General features: G+C 38.9%; 1 protein-coding gene across 1 annotated transcript; it reads left to right on the top strand.

Annotated features, from left to right (window-relative positions):
- The first annotated feature begins 1,991 nt into the window (after nucleotides 1–1,991).
- On the top strand, nucleotides 1,992–20,512 carry tmem161b (transmembrane protein 161B). Its single transcript, XM_059336967.1, has 12 exons — nucleotides 1,992–2,246; nucleotides 7,046–7,149; nucleotides 8,318–8,398; nucleotides 10,259–10,356; nucleotides 10,496–10,652; nucleotides 12,183–12,334; nucleotides 12,445–12,505; nucleotides 12,620–12,760; nucleotides 13,831–13,944; nucleotides 15,407–15,581; nucleotides 16,613–16,709; nucleotides 16,803–20,512. The coding sequence occupies exons 1-12, from the start codon at nucleotides 2,244–2,246 to the stop codon at nucleotides 17,096–17,098; spliced, it is 1,479 nt and encodes a 492-aa protein (XP_059192950.1). The 5' UTR covers nucleotides 1,992–2,243; the 3' UTR covers nucleotides 17,099–20,512.
- Nucleotides 20,513–20,731: the final 219 nt, after the last annotated feature.

The raw sequence follows: 20,731 nt of genomic DNA, 5'->3' as shown, positions 1-20,731 counted from the left end.
AAAACATCGTCAGTGTCTCTCTAGAGTCAATTTTGTGAAATGACATGCTGTTTTCAAAATTGTAAGGATTTCGTGTGTCTCGACGTAAAAAAAAAAAAAAATCATGTGAATTACTGCATTGCTTTCACTTAATTGCATTCATTGCCGACATCATTATTAGTAAACAACAATCTTTAGACAGATATCTCCTAGGCCTCGGGGCTGAATTCTAATTTTTTTTCTTATTAAGGGAAATGTGCAAGTGACTACATTGATACAGTGTAGAGGCACACTCCTGCAGTGTGTGTGCGTGTCTACATACCACGAGAGGCTGGTACGATGCATCAAGGGGGTGGGGTAGGTATCCCTGCAATAAGAGAGGAGGGCTTAGCCAACGTATGCGCATGTGCAAATACAGCCCCAGCCCTTTTATACCCACATGTTGATGTACATGCCACTCGGTGTCTACAGTTGCAAATAAAAATGCATAAACATGTGTACTCCGTGTTTGACTGTCTTCATGCTGTAAGCAGAATGTACACTGTTCTGTTCACTCTTATTTTATTAATTAGTTCAATAAAGTTATGACACCTGATGTGCCTTATTTCCTTTGAATATAAAGAACTCTCATTCAATGCTGTAAGAAAAAGAGAAGTATCTTTTTACTGGATTCATTAGGTGAGCTGTTGTAAGAAATGCCACTGATAATTATTATGATCTCCACTCATTTATCACCTCAGTGCATTATGAAACAGACAAAATCTCATTTAAAGTACACAATATGAAGGATACTGTAAGTCATGCATTGAAAAAGTTTAAGATAACATATGGACATATGAGCAACGGCCTAATATGTAATTAATCATTGAAACTACTTTTCTGAAAAGTGTTATAGATTTATTATAAAAGTTAATTAATATATTGTTTAAGTGTTTTGATGCTGTAAGTGATGCAGATATCACTGTGTGATTGTACTTAAAACCCTGTGTTCTGCAAAACAAACCTAGAGGCTTGCCAGATACACAAATGTTAATATATATATATATGTATGTGTGTGTGTGTGTGTGTGTGTGTGTGTGTGTGTGTGTGTGTGTGTGTGTTAAAAAAAACAGAAATTCCAAATAAAGGTGGAAAACTATAAAGAATAACAGAATGCTAACAAGAAAGATACCAACGCACTGCAAGGAAAGGCAGCACTTTTGGCTCTTTATCATTACTTGACGTGCAACCTATGTGCTATAAGGATTTGATGTTAAATGCCAGTAAAATATAATAAAAACACTTTTTTTTAAAAACACTATGAAATTGAAAGCTCATAGCATTATCGTGAAAGCTAAAATATCTTTCAATGCAAATAAGTTTGCTTCTGTTGGTTTTCTGTGACTACTGGATACATGACACAGGTGGTGCATTTGAGTCTTTCTGAAAGGTTTCAGTTCTTTAGATAAGCCAACATCCCTGGCGCTTGTTGCATTTTTATTGTCAGTGTGTTTGCCTCGCTGTTGACTTTATAATGTCATTGTAGCAAAGACTCTGAAAGTCGAGCGTCCCTTAACAGTCACCTTGATAAAGGGTAGAGATAACCTATAGTGCTTGATTCATTTCCAAATACATTCAGCCACAAAGTAGGCTGCAATGTATGCTGCCCATAAACACAATACGAGAGGCAGATCAACACAATCAGAAACTGGGAGCCGGTATTATTTTACGCCCCGTCGAAATACCTACTGCCTACGTACTGCCAGACGTTTGATGCAGGTACTGATCTGTCATGTGTGCTGGTGACTCTTTGCTCTCTTCCGGTTGCAGCGGTCCTAACGCACACTCATAGTAGTCTCTTTATAATCCTTCACGAAATTACAACATCCATGTACATTTTTAATTGAATATAACATTGCGGGGAACATATATACACTAAATATATTCTAAAGTTGAATTTATATTTGAATTTGTGAGACTTTAAATATTTGAAGCCTCACATTTTTACACTTTGTGTTCAGGCATATTTGAAGACACCTTCTTACCCAGAGTTTTAGCGTGACCTCTACTGCAGTTGAAAATACTTGGGACCGGAGGTTGAATCCATTGATTATTGACGATGTAACCCATCTCTGCAAGGATACGGTGGCAATTTGAATGAGAAACCCCTTCATTTTGTGCATACCCATCGTAAGAAGGGCTTATGTGCTCCTCGCCGCTTGATTTCCGACTCGGGGTGCTCAGTGTTGCCGGGGTAGAGTCCGTTTCAGCTGCACTGCATCAACATGGTGAGTGTGACAGCGAGCACCTGAACGCAACGGTTTCTCCTATTTGTTGCTCTTCATTGATAGATGATCAGTTTATAACATTAGTTTTCATGTGGACATCTTACTGCCAGGCTGTTGATCAATTTATGTGTTCAGCTAAGTGTGATTGCAGTGTAACGTTAGCTTAGCTTGCTAGCCAGAGCCGGTGTAGTGTAGCTCTTTAGCTAGCGTTAGCTAAAAGTGGCCGTTGGTTGCAGCGTAATGCTGTTAATAGTACATAATGGTTACTGTTTAAATGGTATTTACGCACAAACACTGTTTAAGAGTACTGCCATTAGTAAGTGTTGCAAGGTAGAGGTTATGGGTGAGTTAAATGTACCGGTATTAGCCGTTAGCATGCCATTCAGCTGGCAGCAAGATACCCCTGGGATACGTCAAGGTGTGCTCACCTGCCTGACCTGCGCAGTCGGACCTCGGGATGCTACCAGAGAAACTGGGACGCTGTTTAAATAATCGCCTAACTCATTTTTTTCAAGTTTTGCAGGAAACACAAACAACTTCACCAAAAGTGTAACATATGACATTTATTGATCATTTCACTCAAAAAGGATGTAACAAAGGATGGCTATTGGCATAGTAATAACACTCTGTGTAAATTAAGAGAAATAAATGACTTAGGAATTTTTTTTGAACATGCCTTTGTGACTTAAGCAAGATATGGTAACACTTTATTTTTAAGGTGTCTACATAAGAGTCACACAAGCCTGTCAGAAACATGACATGACAAGTATCATGAGCATTAATGTTACTTCAAAGTGTCATTAATGTTCATGACACATCCCATGTCATGTTTATGACACGCTCATGTCACTCTTATGTAGACACCTTCAAAATAAAGTGTTACCATATCTTGCTTAAGTCACAAAGGCATGTTCAAAAAATTGCCTAAGTCACATTTTATTTTGACTTAGACATAATAAATCTGCTTAAGTCACACACATGACATAGGCCATTGTCTTAAAGGGGTAAAATCTCATGATCTGATCAACTGAGGGTGTAGGCGATTTTACCATAGGTGGCCGGCGTCATGAGGAGATGATTTAGGCAAAAAAAACAATTTGACAAAAAATGACTTATTTTAACAGTGTGACGTTATGTAATTTCTCATTGGTTGGACGATCTGATCTAATCTAATTGAATTTAAACATGTTTATAAAAATCTGTTGGGAAAGTGTCTGCATTGTGAACTTAGGGAGGGAAATTGAAAGATGTTAACTCTGTCTTAACAACATTGTATGCACGTTTATCAAATAATGCCCAAATTTCCCTCCAAAACATAGTCTCAACACAACTGGCAGTTGATTTAAAAACTAATCTTGACAATAGCAACAATAACATTGTGTGATTTAAGAATTTGGAGAAACTCATCACAATCAGGGAGTTTATCTTGCATTTGTTTTTTGTTTGTTTGTTTGGATTTGTGCTATGACTGTGTAGGCCATTTGATGTGTTCTATTTATATAATACAATCTGAATGTTCACAATCTAAAGATCTGTTACAATAGTTGCCATGCAGGAAAAGTCATTCATTCTTCAAATCAAGCAAGTAGATCAATCAGATAAGGTTTGAACATTTTCATTTTATTATAGCCTCTATCAGGGCTTATCATAATACTATGGGAGAGGAAACCTAAGCTACAGTATATCACATAAATGATACACATACAGGATGTCTTGTACACTCTTACTATATTATATAAATGTTACACCCATTTTGATATACAATAAGGTTCCATCACTAACCACACATGCAATATTTTTTTCACAAAGTATAGTCTTAAATTCACAACACCCAGTAGTTGAAAAGTTCACAGAGAATGAATAAATACACCTAAGAGTAGTCAAGATGAATGAAGCTGGGAAAGCATTGGTAAATAAGGGGTTTCACTGCTTCGAAGTTAGTTTCATGGGCAAAATAGTAGTTGGGTATATGAGCTCTTATGGATGGTGGTTATCACTGCAGCGCCCACTCCTTACCCCCTACAGATTTCATTTGGTTGTTGTTTGGAGGGGGTCAAGCGGACTGAGGGAGATAAGAGAGTACATGCTGGCTCAATTTCCCCCAGGTCTGAGATCCTTGCAGGGCCCCCACAGAGAATGGTCAGCATCCACCAAACTAAGGCTCTGTGCTTTTGACCTATATAGCCTGACCATTACTCACATGGAGAATGTCTTGAGTCAGAGTGGTTGTGTCTGGTCACGCATCACATCTTAGCGAGTATAATTGCCAAATTATTGGCACCCACTCTCCCTTCTGTGACCCCAGAAGAGGTATTGACTTTAGCTTTTGGAGCTTACCCCATGTTGGGTGACACTGGGGATCCCCATGACCAATCAAAAATCTAGGTCTAATGTAAAGGTCCAGCCTCATCACCTGTGCTGTCGAAGTGTCATTCCTACACCTGCAGCAGTCAGACATAGGTTTAACCATCACACAGAAATACATTTATTTACTGGAATTGTGTGCAGGACTGTTAATTTTGATGAATTTTCCAGCCTTATGGTGAAGGCAGTGTATGAGTGCAGTTAAGTTAGCATGTTTAACTAAATTAAGTGCAGCTCAAAACTCAGTTTCTTGTAGAATATTCAAAATAAATTGTCATAGTAGAAATTCAGACTACATGTTTTGGCAATTTTTGGATTCTGCTTTTATAGGAATGAGCTTAAGTAAAGATGCTGACGGCTCTACTAACAAAAACAGGACTTGGTGCAAAAATCAATTAAAGTAAAAGACCAGAGAATGGTGATCTGGGGCATCGTTTTAATCAGTGTTTGTGCTGGAAGGAGAGAATATTGTGTCGCCCATTAAGAAAATAAGAAACTATAAACATTACCCATAAGGCTCAGGGTATGCTTCATGCTGCCCAGGATAAACCAAGCAGCTGCTACATGATGAACTGACCCACAGGACACACTTTCAGAATCGGCATGTCAGCAGAGTCTGTATTTCATTTTTTTAAGAGATTGAGTCCAGAATTAGTTTTCCATTCTGTGAAAAACTTCTAACTTAATGGGCCAACTATTCTCATATTGCAACCAAAGCACACATTAGGCAAAGTGAAATCAGCATTTTAAATCGCCCCTTTAGGGGGAATGTTCAGTAGAGTTGAGTTAGGGCAGGGAGTTTTGTTGATTCTAATATTATTGATATGTAAACATCATGTTGAGAAAACAAATAAGGCTATTGGATGTGTTGCTTTGTGTTTAGGTGATACATATACAGGTGTGTAGATTCACTGGTACAGGCCCAGGTGCAAGCTCGGACACATGACTGCTCTTGGAAAAGAGAAGAGAAAAACATTTTATCGGGGATTAGTTAACTAATTGGTTCTCTTTGCTCAAGTGTGTGTAGGCGCAGATATCAATGATTCCTACTGATTGCCAAAAAGATAGGGCAACCCGCAGACTTTACCTACCGTGAAAGGATAAAAGCGCAGCATGATGGGAATGATTCTGGCCTCTTAAGCCTAAGTGAATATTGATCTAAGTGTGCTGGGTTGATATTGAGCTCCTTATGTTGCTAAGTCTTTGGGTACCTACCACAAGGGTGCTGGCTGCTCATTCTTCTAGGAGGTGATATTGTGACAAGAGTGTTATTTAGTGAATTAACACTACTAAATTTACCCAAATTACAGTAGTTGGTTAGTTAATAATTAAATGTCTTATAAGCTGATGTATTTAAAAGATGTAATGAGATAAATATGGTAATATATTGTATTTGTTTTTGGGTCACAGTTGGGTGGGTGATGTTAATCTTCGATGTCTCTATAAGTAATTTTAAATTGCATCAACCACACCTATCATGATATTGTGGGTTTCTCCAGAAAATGGAGTTGAGAAACAGTTTATTATAATGTCATTTAATTACTAATCTAGTGAATTAAATAGCTGCTGTACCAGTACTGTAAATTCTGTGCTGCAACAAAACAGTTTTAGTCCTGACTTGCAACATTGCCAGTAATGGCTTAACTACTTTGGTTGAAACAGTACCGTATAGAAAAAAGTCTCCTCTGGTTGCCAAATCTTAATGTCAGCCAATACTAGTTCTGGTCTTGAGCAATGTTGACCAAATTGGCATAACACGATCTCCACTGTGAAACATTGTCACGGACAATGATATTGTTGTTTCTTAGTGCCCCTTTAATGAGGAAATTCATGGTTTGGGTTTGACTGAAAAACCGTTTAACCGCATGTAACCCTGGGTCCTACAGTTTTCACTCTCTGTCTTTGTTTAAAGTGACATGAAGGTCATTCTGTGTTTGAGCTCTGGATCTTTATCAAGGTTGTGGAGCCTAACTTTCCTTTCTGTGGTATTTACAAAGAAAACATGCTGTGGGGGTTGAACATCTAGCTTATATGCTTTGTTATTGTCTAAATTTCTTGATCAAAACACCATCAAAAGTCTCTTACCACAATTAAAATAAAACCCACATGCTATTCTTCCAAAGAATTGTCCTCAGAAACACTTGCAACAGTGATAAAGTTTGTTTTCAAATATTTACAGTTTGTTTATGTTATTAGATGGTTTATCAGAGATGCCAAAACTTTTGATCAGAGATGCCAAAACTTTTGATCAGAGATTGTTAATAGAATTTTGGATGTGAAATTGCATTTAGACACTTTCTAAGGTACAGTTGGAAGATATGCTTCAGCCTTAAGTCTCTATAATTCTGTACTTTATACGTGTAACTGCTTTATGGCATGTATAATTACTATTTAAATATGATCCCCCCACCCCCCCCCCCATCCTATTTTCACAGGGTGTGATCGGTGTGCAGCTGGTGGTTACCATGGTAATGGCCAGTGTAATTCAGAAAATCATACCTCATTATTCCTTCGCAAGATGGCTACTCTGCAGTGGCAGGTAATGCACAATCCTCTACATGCTTTTTCTGATAGTTCCTCTGAATGGTACACTTCCATTTTCTTCAATGCATTTGCCTTCTGAGAAGTTAATTTTAAAATGAGTCCGGAACAATGGGGATCAAAATGTTTACTCAGGCGGCAGAGTGTTGAAAAGGCTTCGGATAGAAGAAGAAAAAGAATCATTAAATCATACTGTAAAGACCAAAGGGCATCAAAATATTGGGATGACCCGAGAGGACGCTCTATAAAAATAAAAGTGCCCGCCTCGTTTCCTCTAATTAGTGCCACATATAGTTTTCAGTAAACAACTTCTTGGAGCATATTTAATAATTAATTTTACTTTTCAGGGCACTGTTGAAACATTTTTTGAAAAACTTTTGCCCGAAGCAGAAGGCCTAGAGTGTCCCTCCAGAATATTTTGTAATTAATTTTCCATAATAAATAAATATACAAGGGGAAAAACAAGCTGTGCTACTTCTCTCCTCCTCTAACACACAGAGTGCTTCTTAAGATGCTCTGACAAGAGGGTTTCTAAACAAAGTTAAGGAGGGTGCCTGAAATGTTCGTCTTCAAATGGATGCTCTTAAATTAGCTCCTATTTCAAGCTGAGTCCTTAAGGACAGATAACCTTGCTGTTGTAAAGCCTCTCACAAGTGCTTTTTAGATGTGTATCCGAGTCGCTAAAGTAAAGCTTTGAGAAATGTCTGGTTTGCGTGTGTGTGTGTGTACGTTGCTTTGGTGTTAGTGATAAAGCTCAGAGCTGTTAGAAAATTTAGGCTTTTAGTCATGTTCATGGAATCAAGACTTAATGTCACTGCTTTCAAGAGCATTTTTTTTTCAATGAGAATCTGGATATTATTGCTCTAAAGTGTGATGTAAAGGCAATTTAAGTAATTGAATTCCCTAAGTGAGCAGACAGATTATTATACAACATGTCTCCTGTTTAAGTTCAAATCACTTTACTTGCCATTTCCACACTTAAGAATCAATACGATGAATATGTTTTTACATTGTATGTTTTAATAATTGCATAGAAGGTCAATAAATCTATCTAGCTTTAGTTTTCTTTTTTTGACATCTGCTTTATTGTGTCCTCTTTCCCCTCTTTCCTTCTCTGTCCATGGCTGAGCCTGATTCCATATCTCCCTGCTTTTCTTTGTTCACAGTCTGCGGTGGTATCAGCACCCTACGGAAGATGAGTTGAGGAGCTTAGCTGGGAAACAAAAAGGACAGAAGAAGAAAGACAGGTAGGTAGGAAGGGGGGCCAGAATGAAGAAGGGCTATTGTTTGGGGGTTGGGGAAATGCAGTGGCACAGAGGAGGTACCAAAGGCACCCCTTTCATCAGGGAGGAAAGAAAAGATGAGAAGCAGACATTTGAGATGGATGGAGACCACAGGCATGTCTGCAAACAGATGAAGCTGATGTGTTTATGTGGCTCATTTAAGGCCTGTTTGAAGTAAGGAGACAGAAGTCTGTTTTTGTTGTTTTGTTCCTTTATGGCTCTTCATCGAGGCTCAGAGCAACTGGGCTTAGAAGTGGCCCTGTCTAGTGGATGTAAGGAAAGTTGGTCCTGTTTTTTTGAGCCATTACTATTAGGCTATTTTAGGGGATGACACTTAAAAGGGATTGCATCTTCTCTGAAATCAAAGTTTCCCAAACAGCATTATGTCTTCAAAGTGGTCAGATGTCAAGCTTTGATTCTTGAAGATGATTTTCCATCAAGGCTACTTTGCAATTCAAAAAAACTACTATTCAACTTTTAAGGCTGCAGGTGGAAGTTTAACCATATGTTGAACACGTGAATTAAATGCTGTTTCCTTTGTATTCTCCTTTTTAAATGTGAATTTAAATTGAAGTCCCAAATGAAAGTTAATCCTTACTGTTCTTCACGGAGTCCAGCTCCTAACTTAAGCAGTTTTGTAGTGCAGTCCTTTCTCTGACCCTGTATGAGGCAGGTCAAGGCTCTGTAGCACCACATGTTCAGTAATCCCTTAAAGAAAAAGATGGACCACTGTCCTTTTGCCAGCTCGTGCCATGCAGCTCCGTTCCCTTTGTTAAACGCCTGACTCCCTCAGTCAGGGGTGAAGCTGAGCCCTCTTTTTTTCCTGTCAGGTGCCTCACAGATGAAATCTGTCCAGGGCATGTTTGGCCCTAGAGTCTTATAGTGGTATTGTGCTGCGAATCCAGAGCACACACAGGGCTGAACAAACAAAGCCCAGAACTGAGGAGGCCCACCAGACAGCTCTGCAAGCCTAAAGAGCAGCTCTCCGTTTGCCTGCTGTTAGAGATTTAGCGCTGCCTATTTATTGCACCCGTTGGTCATAGAAGAGTCCAGTAGAATTGGAAATAATAAAAGTAACTAGACCTCTGCCAATTAATAAAATTGGATGCCAGAGCTGCATTGAGTGAAGGAAAAAAGTGAAGATGAGACAAAAGCCTGAGACAGATCACACTAAAATGATCTGTTTTCAGCATAATGTTCTGAGTTCTCATCACAGGTTAAAAAAAAAATGTTGTTGGTCCAAAATTCTGTTTACCTCAGGGTCCATGTAAAATCTTGAAATTTTGGAACATGCTTTATTTTAGCTGATATTTTTTTCAATTTTGGGAATATGCTTGAATTGAAATATAATATGAAAATGCTGGATTTTCAACATCATCTGGTGTTTCATCTCATATGTTATATGCTTACATGTAAGCTGTTTTATAGATTGATGAGTGATATTGAAGATTCAGTCATCATTCGACATTCATAGAAATATATGTTCTCTGTTGAAATCAGCAAGCCCTAAATAATCCTGATCAAAACGTACAGTCAAAGTTAATATGAACAGCTGTTAAAATGAAAAAAAGTGCTAATATATGTTGAATAGGTGAGGGTATAAATGAGTTCTGTAAGCTTTTTTTTTTTCAAAGTTGCATTAATAGTTACATTTTAGATGTGATGATAAATGCTTCAGGAGTCTGGAAATTTGGTTTAGGTACCTTTTTTAGAAGTGCTTGAGAAGTGCCTGAATTGAAGACGTAGTAGTAGTAGTAGTAGTTTCATGTTTCTGGTATTCTGACACTAGTTGTTGTTTTGCTGCTCTGTCCTCTTTTCCCCTAGGAAGTACAATGGTCACATAGAAAATAAGCCGCTAACAGTTCCCAAGGACATAGACCTACAGCTGGAGACGAAATGCATCACAGAAGTCGACACATTAGGTATAAATCTAACAGGACAAATGTCTAATAAAATGCAGCTTAATTGTAACTTTTCAATCGTGCACTCATAACATTTATATATACTATCCTGTATATATTTTATTATGGAATATATAAGTTATACTCTCTGTGCCCACAGCATTGCACTACTTCCCGGAGTTTCAGTGGCTGGTGGATTTCACAGTAGCGGCAACTGTGGTCTATCTGATAACAGAGCTCTACTACAGTGTGGCTGAGCCCTCAGGAGAGATGAACATCAGTGTGGTCTGGTGCCTGTTAGTCCTCGCTTTTGTCATGTATCCTTACATCAGTACCTTCTTTACATCTTGGTTCGCCTTGTTTTCTCATCACACCATTAAATTTCAATCTTGTATTTTGATGTAAACAGCTTTTTAAATTGGTAACCTGTTAAATCTGTTTATGCTGTAGAGAGTACATTATGTAGGTGGGCTGGCAACATTTCAGGTTTCAGCCAAACAAACGACTCTCCACTGCATTCGCACGTTCTCATTATTTTCACTTTACATTCTTCCCCATCATTCTATATATGTCATAGGTTAACGTCTCTTTGTCTATCACAAAGCAAATCATTCCAGCTTGATTGTGTGGATGCAGCAGTGGCAGAGATGGACTATAAAATGACTGCTAAAGCTCCTACTGGCTTGACTGCCAGCACCTTTATCCTCCACAGCTACCTGCTATTTTTGCTACGCTGAATGATGGTTAAATGATATGCATTATCCTTGCCACCAACCACAGGGATCAATCTTTCCAGTGTTCCTGGTCGTCAGTGCACTGCGGTCAAATGGTGTGTCATTTCCTGCCTACGTCGGAGATTGGAGGCCCAATTTTCACAGCCCAACAGACTGATATGCTTGGGGGAATAGGACAGACTGGGGAACAGATGAAATGGCACTATGAGGATGAAGATGAGGGAATATGTTGGCTCAATATAAGTGTTAATGGGACACTTGATTTCAGTTTTCCTATTTCAGCTCTGATGATATGTTTAAGACTCTTGCCTGCTCTACTGCCTTAACCTCCACTGATAACCCTGGAGCAGCGTGCGCTTCAAGTATCTGCATCTAATGGTACCTCGCTTCCCCCCTTGTTTACTGAGTAGTATAAATGTGATTACATATCCTCACTTTTGGTCAGTGTTGACAGGCCAACCCAGCGTTATATTAATTGTAGCCCACCACATGATGGCTAAAACAGCTCTTTTCAACCTCATGCTGGCTCGAACTTGTCTGGTGAGTGTTTATACAGCTGTCTTCACAGTACTGAATAGAGAGGAGGAAAAAAGGGAAAAGAAAACTCCACTGGATTGAATACCATTCTTGAAATGGACTAAAAGGGAGTGAAAAATTGGCATGCTGTCACCTGAAATGTTGCAGAAACCGAGTCTTTCATCTCCATGGCAAACAGAGTTTGCTGTGGAAACATGCTCTGTCCTTAGCTTTCTGATCAAGGTTGACAGGGACACATTACATCCTCTGTGGCACACATTGGTGCCAAAGACTCTCACATTCTGTACCCACATGTGCCGGGTAGTAGGCTTTGTGTGGCATTCAGGGGTTGAGGGTTCACATGGGGCCTGTAAGAATGCACAAACTGTGTGTACTTGTGTAAACGCAAAGCACATTTTGTGTGGTGAATAGCTGTGTGTTACTGTGTTCTAAAGTTGTATTGGTTGATTACTGAGACATTTCTAATTCCCTTGAATCTGTAAAAAGGCTTTGAAAATACATCAGCAGAGCAGTGGGGATTTGCTTTGTACGACAGTGAGATTCTGGAGATGTTTTTCCTTGACTCTGTCCCCACAGTAAGACCCTTTTCTCTCTAACGGCCCACTACTTCAAGCTGGAGGAAGGAGGCGAGCGATCACTCTGCATCACCTTTGCTTTCTTCTTTTTTGTCAAAGCCATGGCCATTCTCATTGTCACAGAAAACTACCTGGAGTTTGGTCTGGAGACAGGTGAGTGCTCCACTATGCTTTTCTCACAAATGACCCTGTTTGCAACAACCAAATGTTGTTATTTTTGGCACCGGTTTGTGAGTCGCCCTCAAACATTTCATCATTTCTAGGTTTCGCAAACTTCTCTGACAGTGCTCTACAGTTTCTGGAGCACCAGGGCTTGGAGTCCCAGTAAGTACAAAATCAGTATTCTCATAGTATCATTTTTGTTTTCTCTGCTTTCATGAATTCTTTATGACTCATGAAACTACAGTAGTATCTCACTATGTGTTTTCTCTTTCACAGGGGTCCCATATCTAAACTCACCTTCAAGCTGATCCTGGCCCTTCTCTGCTCCCTGATTGGAGCATTTCTAACTTTCCCTGGTCTACGATTGGCCCAGATGCACCTAGATGCACTCACTCTGACCACAGCCAAATTTACACAGTGAGTCCACCGCAGTAATTGTCTTACTCATGTATATTTCATTGAATACATTTGATGTCTTTCTTATCCTTAATAATAAGTATGTAAACTGCCAAAAGTCATGGACAGCTTTGTTGTAACGTGACCTTTAAGATCAGCTCCCGGCTAGGAAAAATGTATGTGCTTTATTTTTTTACTTTTGCTACTTGCGCTATATGTTAAAGCTGCTTTAGTGGCCCTTTTCTGGACTCAGCCTTCAGTGTGTAGTCCATGTTTTTTATTCTCACTTATATTCAGTGGTATTTTAGGTGAAAGCGTCAAAAGCTTTACGACTGTCCACAGTAGCTGTAGTTCCAGGCTTCATTAATACACAGTGTGGTCAAATGGCCACAAACAGTGCTGGAGTATGAAACTGTCCTATCGTTGAGTACCAAGAAGCCAAATATAGTGCAGTTGTACTTGTCTTCTACTATTCAGACTGTCAGATACGAGAGAGCGCCCTGTGAGTCAGATGAAGACTTCTTCAGTTGGGGCAGATTTCTATTTCAGAACTCACTGGGTGGCATGTCTATGACCAGGATGAGGGCGGAGAGCAGAGGAGTACGTCGCATCCAGATAATCCACTTTGGCATAGCAGACTCTCCAAAATGGCCTCCTCTTCCATTCCCCCCTCTTAACTGTCATGAGCTTACATCCTCAGATGCTGTCACTAGCAGGGATTATCTCCAAGCCCTTCAAATTCTGTGCCTTGGTTATCTTCTCACCCCTCTCATGGCAAATTGTATTGATAGCAAGGACCTTATTTCTCATTACGTTAACTTCAAATTGAGATTAGGAAGCGATGCTCTCAGTGGGCTAGCTGTTTTTTTCCTCTTAAATACAGGGCAGACATTCATTTTGATTATCACGTTTGCCTATAGTTATCAGTCAATATTTGGGTTTCCTTGTGTGGTCAAACATTTTTTGTATTTATCAGCAGTGTCATTGAACATTTCCTGTAAAGAAGGACAAGTTGTTGGATTTTTTTTCAGTGTCAAGCATTATTGTTGGTTTAACTGGGCATCTTTTCCTTTACCTTTCTTTTTCCGCAGGACTTTGCTTCATATCAACTTCCTGTCCCCTCTTATCATGGTCCTGCTATGGGTGAAGCCAATAACCAAGGACTACATAATGAACCCCACTCTGGGAAAGGAGAATGTGCCTTTGTAAGTAACAGTAATCACCTGGTTCCAACAATCCTTTAAATGTCTGATGCAGATATGCACTAGACTGCAAGTTCTGTTGCCAGTCTGTCACATTACTTATATTATCACACTGCTATTTTAATGAATCACATTGCTCCTACTTATGAATTTGTTTGTATTTTATATTTATCAATCAAGATAGTTGTGGTGTAAGTTGCAGAGTGTCTGAGATTAACCAAAGAGATGCCTGCCATCTCTCGAATATAATCAAACTTTATGGCACTTGGTTTGAGTTGCTCAAAGCATCCCACACCAATAAATTGCTACCCAGCATTTTTTCCCCAAGGATATTTACCATGAATATTTTTTTGCTTAAGCCTGTAGAATACAATTTGTAGTTAATAATTTATATAGGAGAGATATCACTACAAGTAAGAGTAAAAAATATGTATTTTTTAGATGAACACTCCCTTTAAGCTGTTTGTTGTCAAGTTATTTCTTGCTAACTCTTAACGAAGTTACTTCAACGTTTACAGTCCTATTATTAGCTAATAGTTGTAGCTATAATAATAATAATAATAATAATTGAGCATGAGCTCAGTGGTTAAATGCTTTGTAGCTCATGTGTAAGATTGCCTGAACATTTCACTGAAGGTGTGCTGTTGATTGATCTGTATTTGGTAGGCAAACCAGTTGGACTCCCTTGATATCTAGCAAGCTAATTACCTGCCATTCAAACAAGAGGGATGGGACAACATTTGCAAGCTGTGAAAATAAAAGTAATTGTGCCTTTTGTGCTGGAAATTGATGTAAACAATGCAACAGCAGGAATGAAAATGGAATTTACAATGGTTCAGTGAGATAAGGAATGTCCTCAGCTTGTAGATGAAGTGACAATGCACACATTGTCTATTTGGGTTCAAATTAGACTGTAAACAAATGTAGTCATACCTCAGGGAACGCTCTTTATTGTATCTGTAACAGCTGTCATTTGTTAGCTGGTTATTCATTCTACAATAACCTCTTTAATTTGTTGTGACTTTGAGTTCTGTTATGTGTCGACTTGTTTCTGCTGTGACCCTGATACCATCAAGGTCAACTATGATAAAGCTAAATTCTATGTTACAATGTAACTTTTCTCACCTAAATGAATGATCATTTGAATACTTGTAGAAAAGCTACGTTTTGAGTTTGAATTCTGTTATGTGTCAACTTTTCTCTGCTGCCAACAGTGACTGTGATTCTATCAAGGTCAACTATGATAAAACCAGATTCCATGTTACAATACCCGCTTTTCACTTTTTTATTGCTATTATTTCACCCCCTTTTATTTGTCTTTTGAGTAGTCTATGACTCACTCCTTTGCTTTTACTATCTTCTTATTGTCTCTGCCCACCATCCAAACGATGGAGCAGATACATGATGTGCTGTCATCTCTTCATCATTTGTCCTCTTTTACTCACTCTTTTTCTATTAATACCAGGATGACTGAGGATACGTATGATACGTTGCGGTTATGGGCCATCGTACTGATGTGTGTGCTCCGACTCGCTATGATGAGACATCATTTGCAGGCCTACCTCAACCTGGCCCAGAAGGGTGTGGAGCAGATGAAGAAGGAGGCGGGGCGGATAAGTACCGTTGACCTGCAGAAGATGGTGAATAAGATAATAGAGATGAGAATTTTTTTGTTATACCCTTCAGCAAATCTGCATCAATTTAGAAACACTAAATGATAAAGTTATCCTATTTATCCAGTGGACTTTTAGTAGGGCTTAAAATGCAGGGCAGTGTTATGATCCTCAGCAACTGTTCAGATGGAGTTGATTTTCTAAAGCAATTTAGGAGCAAGTCAATTTCCCTCTACTAAAAGCAGATCTAGCCACATTTAGGGCCCTGTCTTTGTGAATTAAGGAACAGAGTGGAGAAGTCACTCATCTGTCCACAGGGTATGTGTTATGCAGCAGGCATGCGGCCCACCTGTGGTGCATTTGGAACATTATCAGTGAGTGTGTTTAGGAATGGCTTCAGTTGTGTCCAAACACATCAACTCCTCTTATTCATTCTTTTGCAGACCAGCCTGTCTCATCTTACTACTTGTATTCCTCTTCACAATGTGCAGTCAAAAATTATTATCTATTAAAGTCCAAATTGGAATATATGCCACTGCAGATGCAGGTATGCTGTCAAGAGTGTCTATTTTTAGTTAAATTGTATTTCTAGACTTGTGAAGTGAAAAAGTTGTGCTCTACAATGGACTGAAAACAGTCATATCGTAATGAAGTCTTGAAAAAAGCATGATGTTCATTTTGGAAAATGATGGTCCCATTTAACTAAAACAGACGATAAAGCTTGTTTTTTTGCATCTTGCTAACCAAGCTAGCTAGCAGTAGCTTATAGCTTAGCTCCATCGTCTCGTCCAAATACGGTCATTTCTGGCTCCAAAAAAACAAGATGGCAGCAGCCAAAATGAGAAAAATTCTAGCTTCAAATCAATAGCCCGCAAACCAATGTCAAGGTGGTGACATACAGTTGTTACGGTCAAGGGCTGTATTCCTGCATTCGGTGATGTTTGTTAAAGTCAAAAAGCAGCCTTGAGTTTAGTGTTTAACCTCTGAGTCATGCACGATACCATGTTCGTGTAAAAGCCCTTAGTAAAGGATTTTCTCCTCTCTGATTTTTTCCCCAGGTTGCACGTGTTTTTTACTACTTGTGTGTAATCGCACTACAGTATGTGGCACCACTGGTGATGTTGCTGCATACAACTTTGCTGCTAAAAACCTTAGGTGAGTCATGCACTGCCCAATGAGTTTCCACTTTCACTTATCTCTTTTGCCATACATTCAACCTATTGTTATCCTTTGTCTTATTCATGACAGGTGGACACTCCTGGTGGGTCTACCCTGAAGAAGACCTGCCTTGCATCTATGAAATGAACTCTGACTCTGTGATGGGAGCAGCACCAATAGCAGCCCCAACACCAGCTCCAGTGGTAGAAAGAGGAGCGCGGGCGTCAGTAGCCCAGCTGTCAGTGGCCCTGGGAGGCCTGCGGACTGTCTTCAGCCCTTTACTTTTCCGGGGCCTCTTCTCCTTCTTTACTTGGTGGATTGCTGCCTGCCTCTTCTCCACCTCCCTCTTTGGCCTCTTCTATCATCAGTATCTCATGGCAGCATAGCATCACCAACCCAGCAGTGGCAGCGAGACCCCCACGGGGCTGCTGTGTGTTCCGCCTTTTCAGAAAGGACTGAGTGGGAGCAACAGAGGCCTATTGATGACTCTGCTCCACAAACTCCCCCTTTCCCTTCCTCCCTCCCTCTGACCACCTCAACAATGACTGACCATATCATCAGAGCTCCTGGTTCAACTTCCAGTGCTTCCTCCACAGATGACTCTGTGACACTCGTCATTGTTTTTAATACAACGACCACTACCTTTTCAGTTGGAGAGCAAGATTTATAAACCTTAATAACGGACTAAAGTATGAGTTAGAAGAATATTAATCTGTGTCAGTGGCGTATTGGCATAGTAACGAGAAAATGGTCCATTTTGCTGTGTGAAATTTGAATGAGTTATGAATAATATATTTCAGATGCTGATTGCGATTAATTTTACGTGTTAATGTGGTGTGGCAGTTTGGCTCAGTTCCACCAGTGTTAGGGGAGAATTTGATTCATGTTCCTGTTAAAAAAATATATATATATATCACAACTTTCTCGATCAAGTTTGATCCATCAACATCTCCAGAATCATGCATTTTACTTCAGAAAGCCCTAAATGCAGCCTCTTACAGCTTAATGCATGTCAGTAGGAGTCTGATTTCAGGCTGTTGACCTCCTATTTAAATCCTTTCTTTTTACACTAAGGCTTCTTTCAATTAGTATTGGCGAAGAATTACATGAGGAAACATGACTTGATACATTCTGTTAGGTCAAACTTTTATTGGTTGGTTCCATTGACATGAAGAGTCATGCAACTATCTATATTCCAGTCTGTATTACAGTTACTGATGGGGCTTCATTCCAACTCTGATGTATTGTAAAGAAGTTTCATGTAGGTCACAGAAAATGACTGAATCTGGACATGTTCATGGAATCACCTTGTTTTCTTTGTAAGTTTTGGGGAAACTGAAACTGCCATACTTGTGTCCCATGTTTGTCTTTTAATCCAAACTTTAAAAATGTGTGTTCAAACAAGATTGCCTGCTATACTCCAATCCATTGCCAAGGACCACAAAATTGTCTAAAATAGTCTTAAAATGTTGCGACGAAGACCAGCACGTCTCTGTTTGTAGAAGGAGGGGGAGGAGGAGGAGGGAGGGGCAGCCTGTGGATATTCCCAGAATGGCTGTCAGCCAAATAGGGTCAGAGTGGAGAACTGAAGAAGAGCTGCACCTGCAGAGGAGAAGGAGGAGATGTTTAAGCTCATGGCTAGACATCTCAGTGACTTGAAGCTGATGTATTTAACTGTTTAATCTGCGTCGTAACCTCCCTGGTTTTAACTGAGCCATTTTAGAAGATGAGAGAATTTTAAGCTCTATTTTTGAGCAGCAGAGATGATTTAAAGGGAGGGCAGCACTGAGGGCTCGCTCAAGGTATGTGCTTGTGTCCGTGTGTCTGTCTGCATGTATAGGATCGCTGCAGTAATCTGAAAGGGCATTGTGATCAAGAGGAGATGATGTCAACTACTGTTGATAAGCTACCGCCTTTATGTTCAGCTTTTTTTTTTTATTATTATTTTTTTTATCTTTTACCCATCCATTGCTTTTAAACTCATTTGAGAACAATCACTTGTTTTTATTCTTTTTCTAATGGATCAAATAGTGAATTTATAAACGTTTTTTTTTCTTTTTTAAATGGTGCCAAGTGAGTGTGTCCCCCTGTCCCAATGGCTAGATTTGGTGTCTGCAAGTGTTTGAAATTACAACTGGACTACAACTCTGCGGCCTTTTGTGTTCAGTAGATCGTTCTTGATGAAGAGTCACACACCCTGGTTCACAACAACACATAACGGTGTTTACAGTGTTGCATACTGTAGTTCTTCAGTGGGTAAATGTACGCAAAAACATTGTCATTGTGCTTTTGAAGCACCAGGCCAATATGATTGTCCAGTCCGTTCAGGAATGTAGAGTACGTGGTGCCAGATTAATTACAGATGACACAATCTTGTGGATTTCTGGCATTTTATTTTGTCAATAATTATCATAGAGCTGTACTTTATGAATCCTGGCTCTATGAGTTTTGGACAGAACACATTTTACAAAATCAAGCAGCACCATATCACATTTTTTTATCTCCTGATGTCGAAAGTCTTAGCTTCTGTTTTAAATGATGGGGAATATGCACATAATGAATGTATCAATCCTGCCTAATTTCTAGATTGTTTTCATGAAAATTATTTGTATGGTGAGTTGATTTAACCCCACCCCCTCACTTCCTTTCTCGTCTACTACCATCTGTTAAATCTACCTTTTTAAACTAAATCTAATTTGTCCTAATGACTATTTTCATTGATTCATGTTTGTTTTTGTATTTATTACACATGCTGAGGCCTGTAAACATTTCTAATTTTAACAGCACACTCTTTTATTTTTTAGCGGAGAGCATGTTGGCTTAAATCGGTTTTTAAAAAAAATGTTTGACAAATCAGTTCCAGATTAACTCTTTTTTTTAGTAGCTGGGATACTTTCAGAATTCAGTGGCCTGCTGAGGCAATGTTTCTTCTGTTTGTTACCACTGAAAGTGTTTATTATTCATTGTTGAGTTCACAAAGTAAATTACACACATTGTTCTTTCATGTATTTATTTCTGCTTTAGATTTTGTCTTAAATAAATTATGTTCTTTACTATGTCCTTTTTTATTTTCACTTTATGCTCTACTGGCTTCATACATGGCCTTAGCAGTGTCACAACAGGGAGATCGGGTCATTTACAAAGCTTTAGATGTGATCAGCACTTTGTACTTTTTGTGAACTGCTGTGAAATTCCGAACAAAGATCTCTAACATTTGTTTTTAGTGTTGAAATAACCGCTCATAATTGGGTCAGCTTATAGTCCTATGAAAGAAGTAGAAGAATAGAAGTAGAAATCACAGATGGATTTATTGGTCACAGTCATTAAATGCTGCAGAAAAACTGAGTTTGGGTATTAAATATATACATATTCACTTTGATGAATTTTGTAAAGTAAGCTCAGCAAGTCAGTATTCCCATTGAAGTTTTATGATACTCTGGCCCATACAAGAGAATGACTAACAACCTCAGAAATGATTCCTCACCAAAGACTCGTTGTAAAATAGTTCATTGACTCAGTTTGTCTGTCTTGTTGGATCTCATTCCCTCCTTTCCTCCAAATCATGCCAACATGGAGGAAAAGTCTTTGAAATGTGGTTACAAACAATAAGCTGATTATTTGGCATGTTGTGTGTTGCAAAATTGTTCACTTGTTTTAGCTCGTTCTGTGCTGTAAAGAAAATTTTAACAAGCTAATTTTTTTTTTCTTTAAAAGGAATGAAGAAAATGTGAGTGATTTTTTTACAGAGTCAGAATGTAGAAATCTGTTAAATAATTTGAATAAAGTGGTGTTGTTTTATATATCCTTTTGGCTTTTACTGCAGAGCTGCTTTTTGTGGTATGGCCTTGAATTCAGTGGCTCCGTTTTGGTTCTGCAAGGTTCAACATTAAAAAAAAAACTGTCTTTTTTTTACTGGAGATAATAGTCTTTGAATGATGGCACTTGATAATTGTGTCACGGCATCAGTCTACTTATTGAATATGTCCTCGTGCACACTGGTATTGATTTAGGAATCGATT

The sequence above is a fragment of the Centropristis striata genome, chromosome 7 (assembly GCF_030273125.1).
Source record: "Centropristis striata isolate RG_2023a ecotype Rhode Island chromosome 7, C.striata_1.0, whole genome shotgun sequence".
In the NCBI taxonomy this organism is placed as follows: domain Eukaryota; kingdom Metazoa; phylum Chordata; class Actinopteri; order Perciformes; family Serranidae; genus Centropristis; species Centropristis striata.
This window is presented reverse-complemented; position numbering and strand designations above follow the sequence as displayed.

Bases quoted from the DNA above. Each gene is read 5' to 3' on its own strand.
- tmem161b (XM_059336967.1), top strand. The intron at 7,150-8,317 runs GTAATGCACAAT...CTTTGTTCACAG, and splicing joins TGGCTACTCTGCAGTGGCAG to TCTGCGGTGGTATCAGCACC. The intron at 13,945-15,406 runs GTAAGTAACAGT...TATTAATACCAG, and splicing joins GGAAAGGAGAATGTGCCTTT to GATGACTGAGGATACGTATG.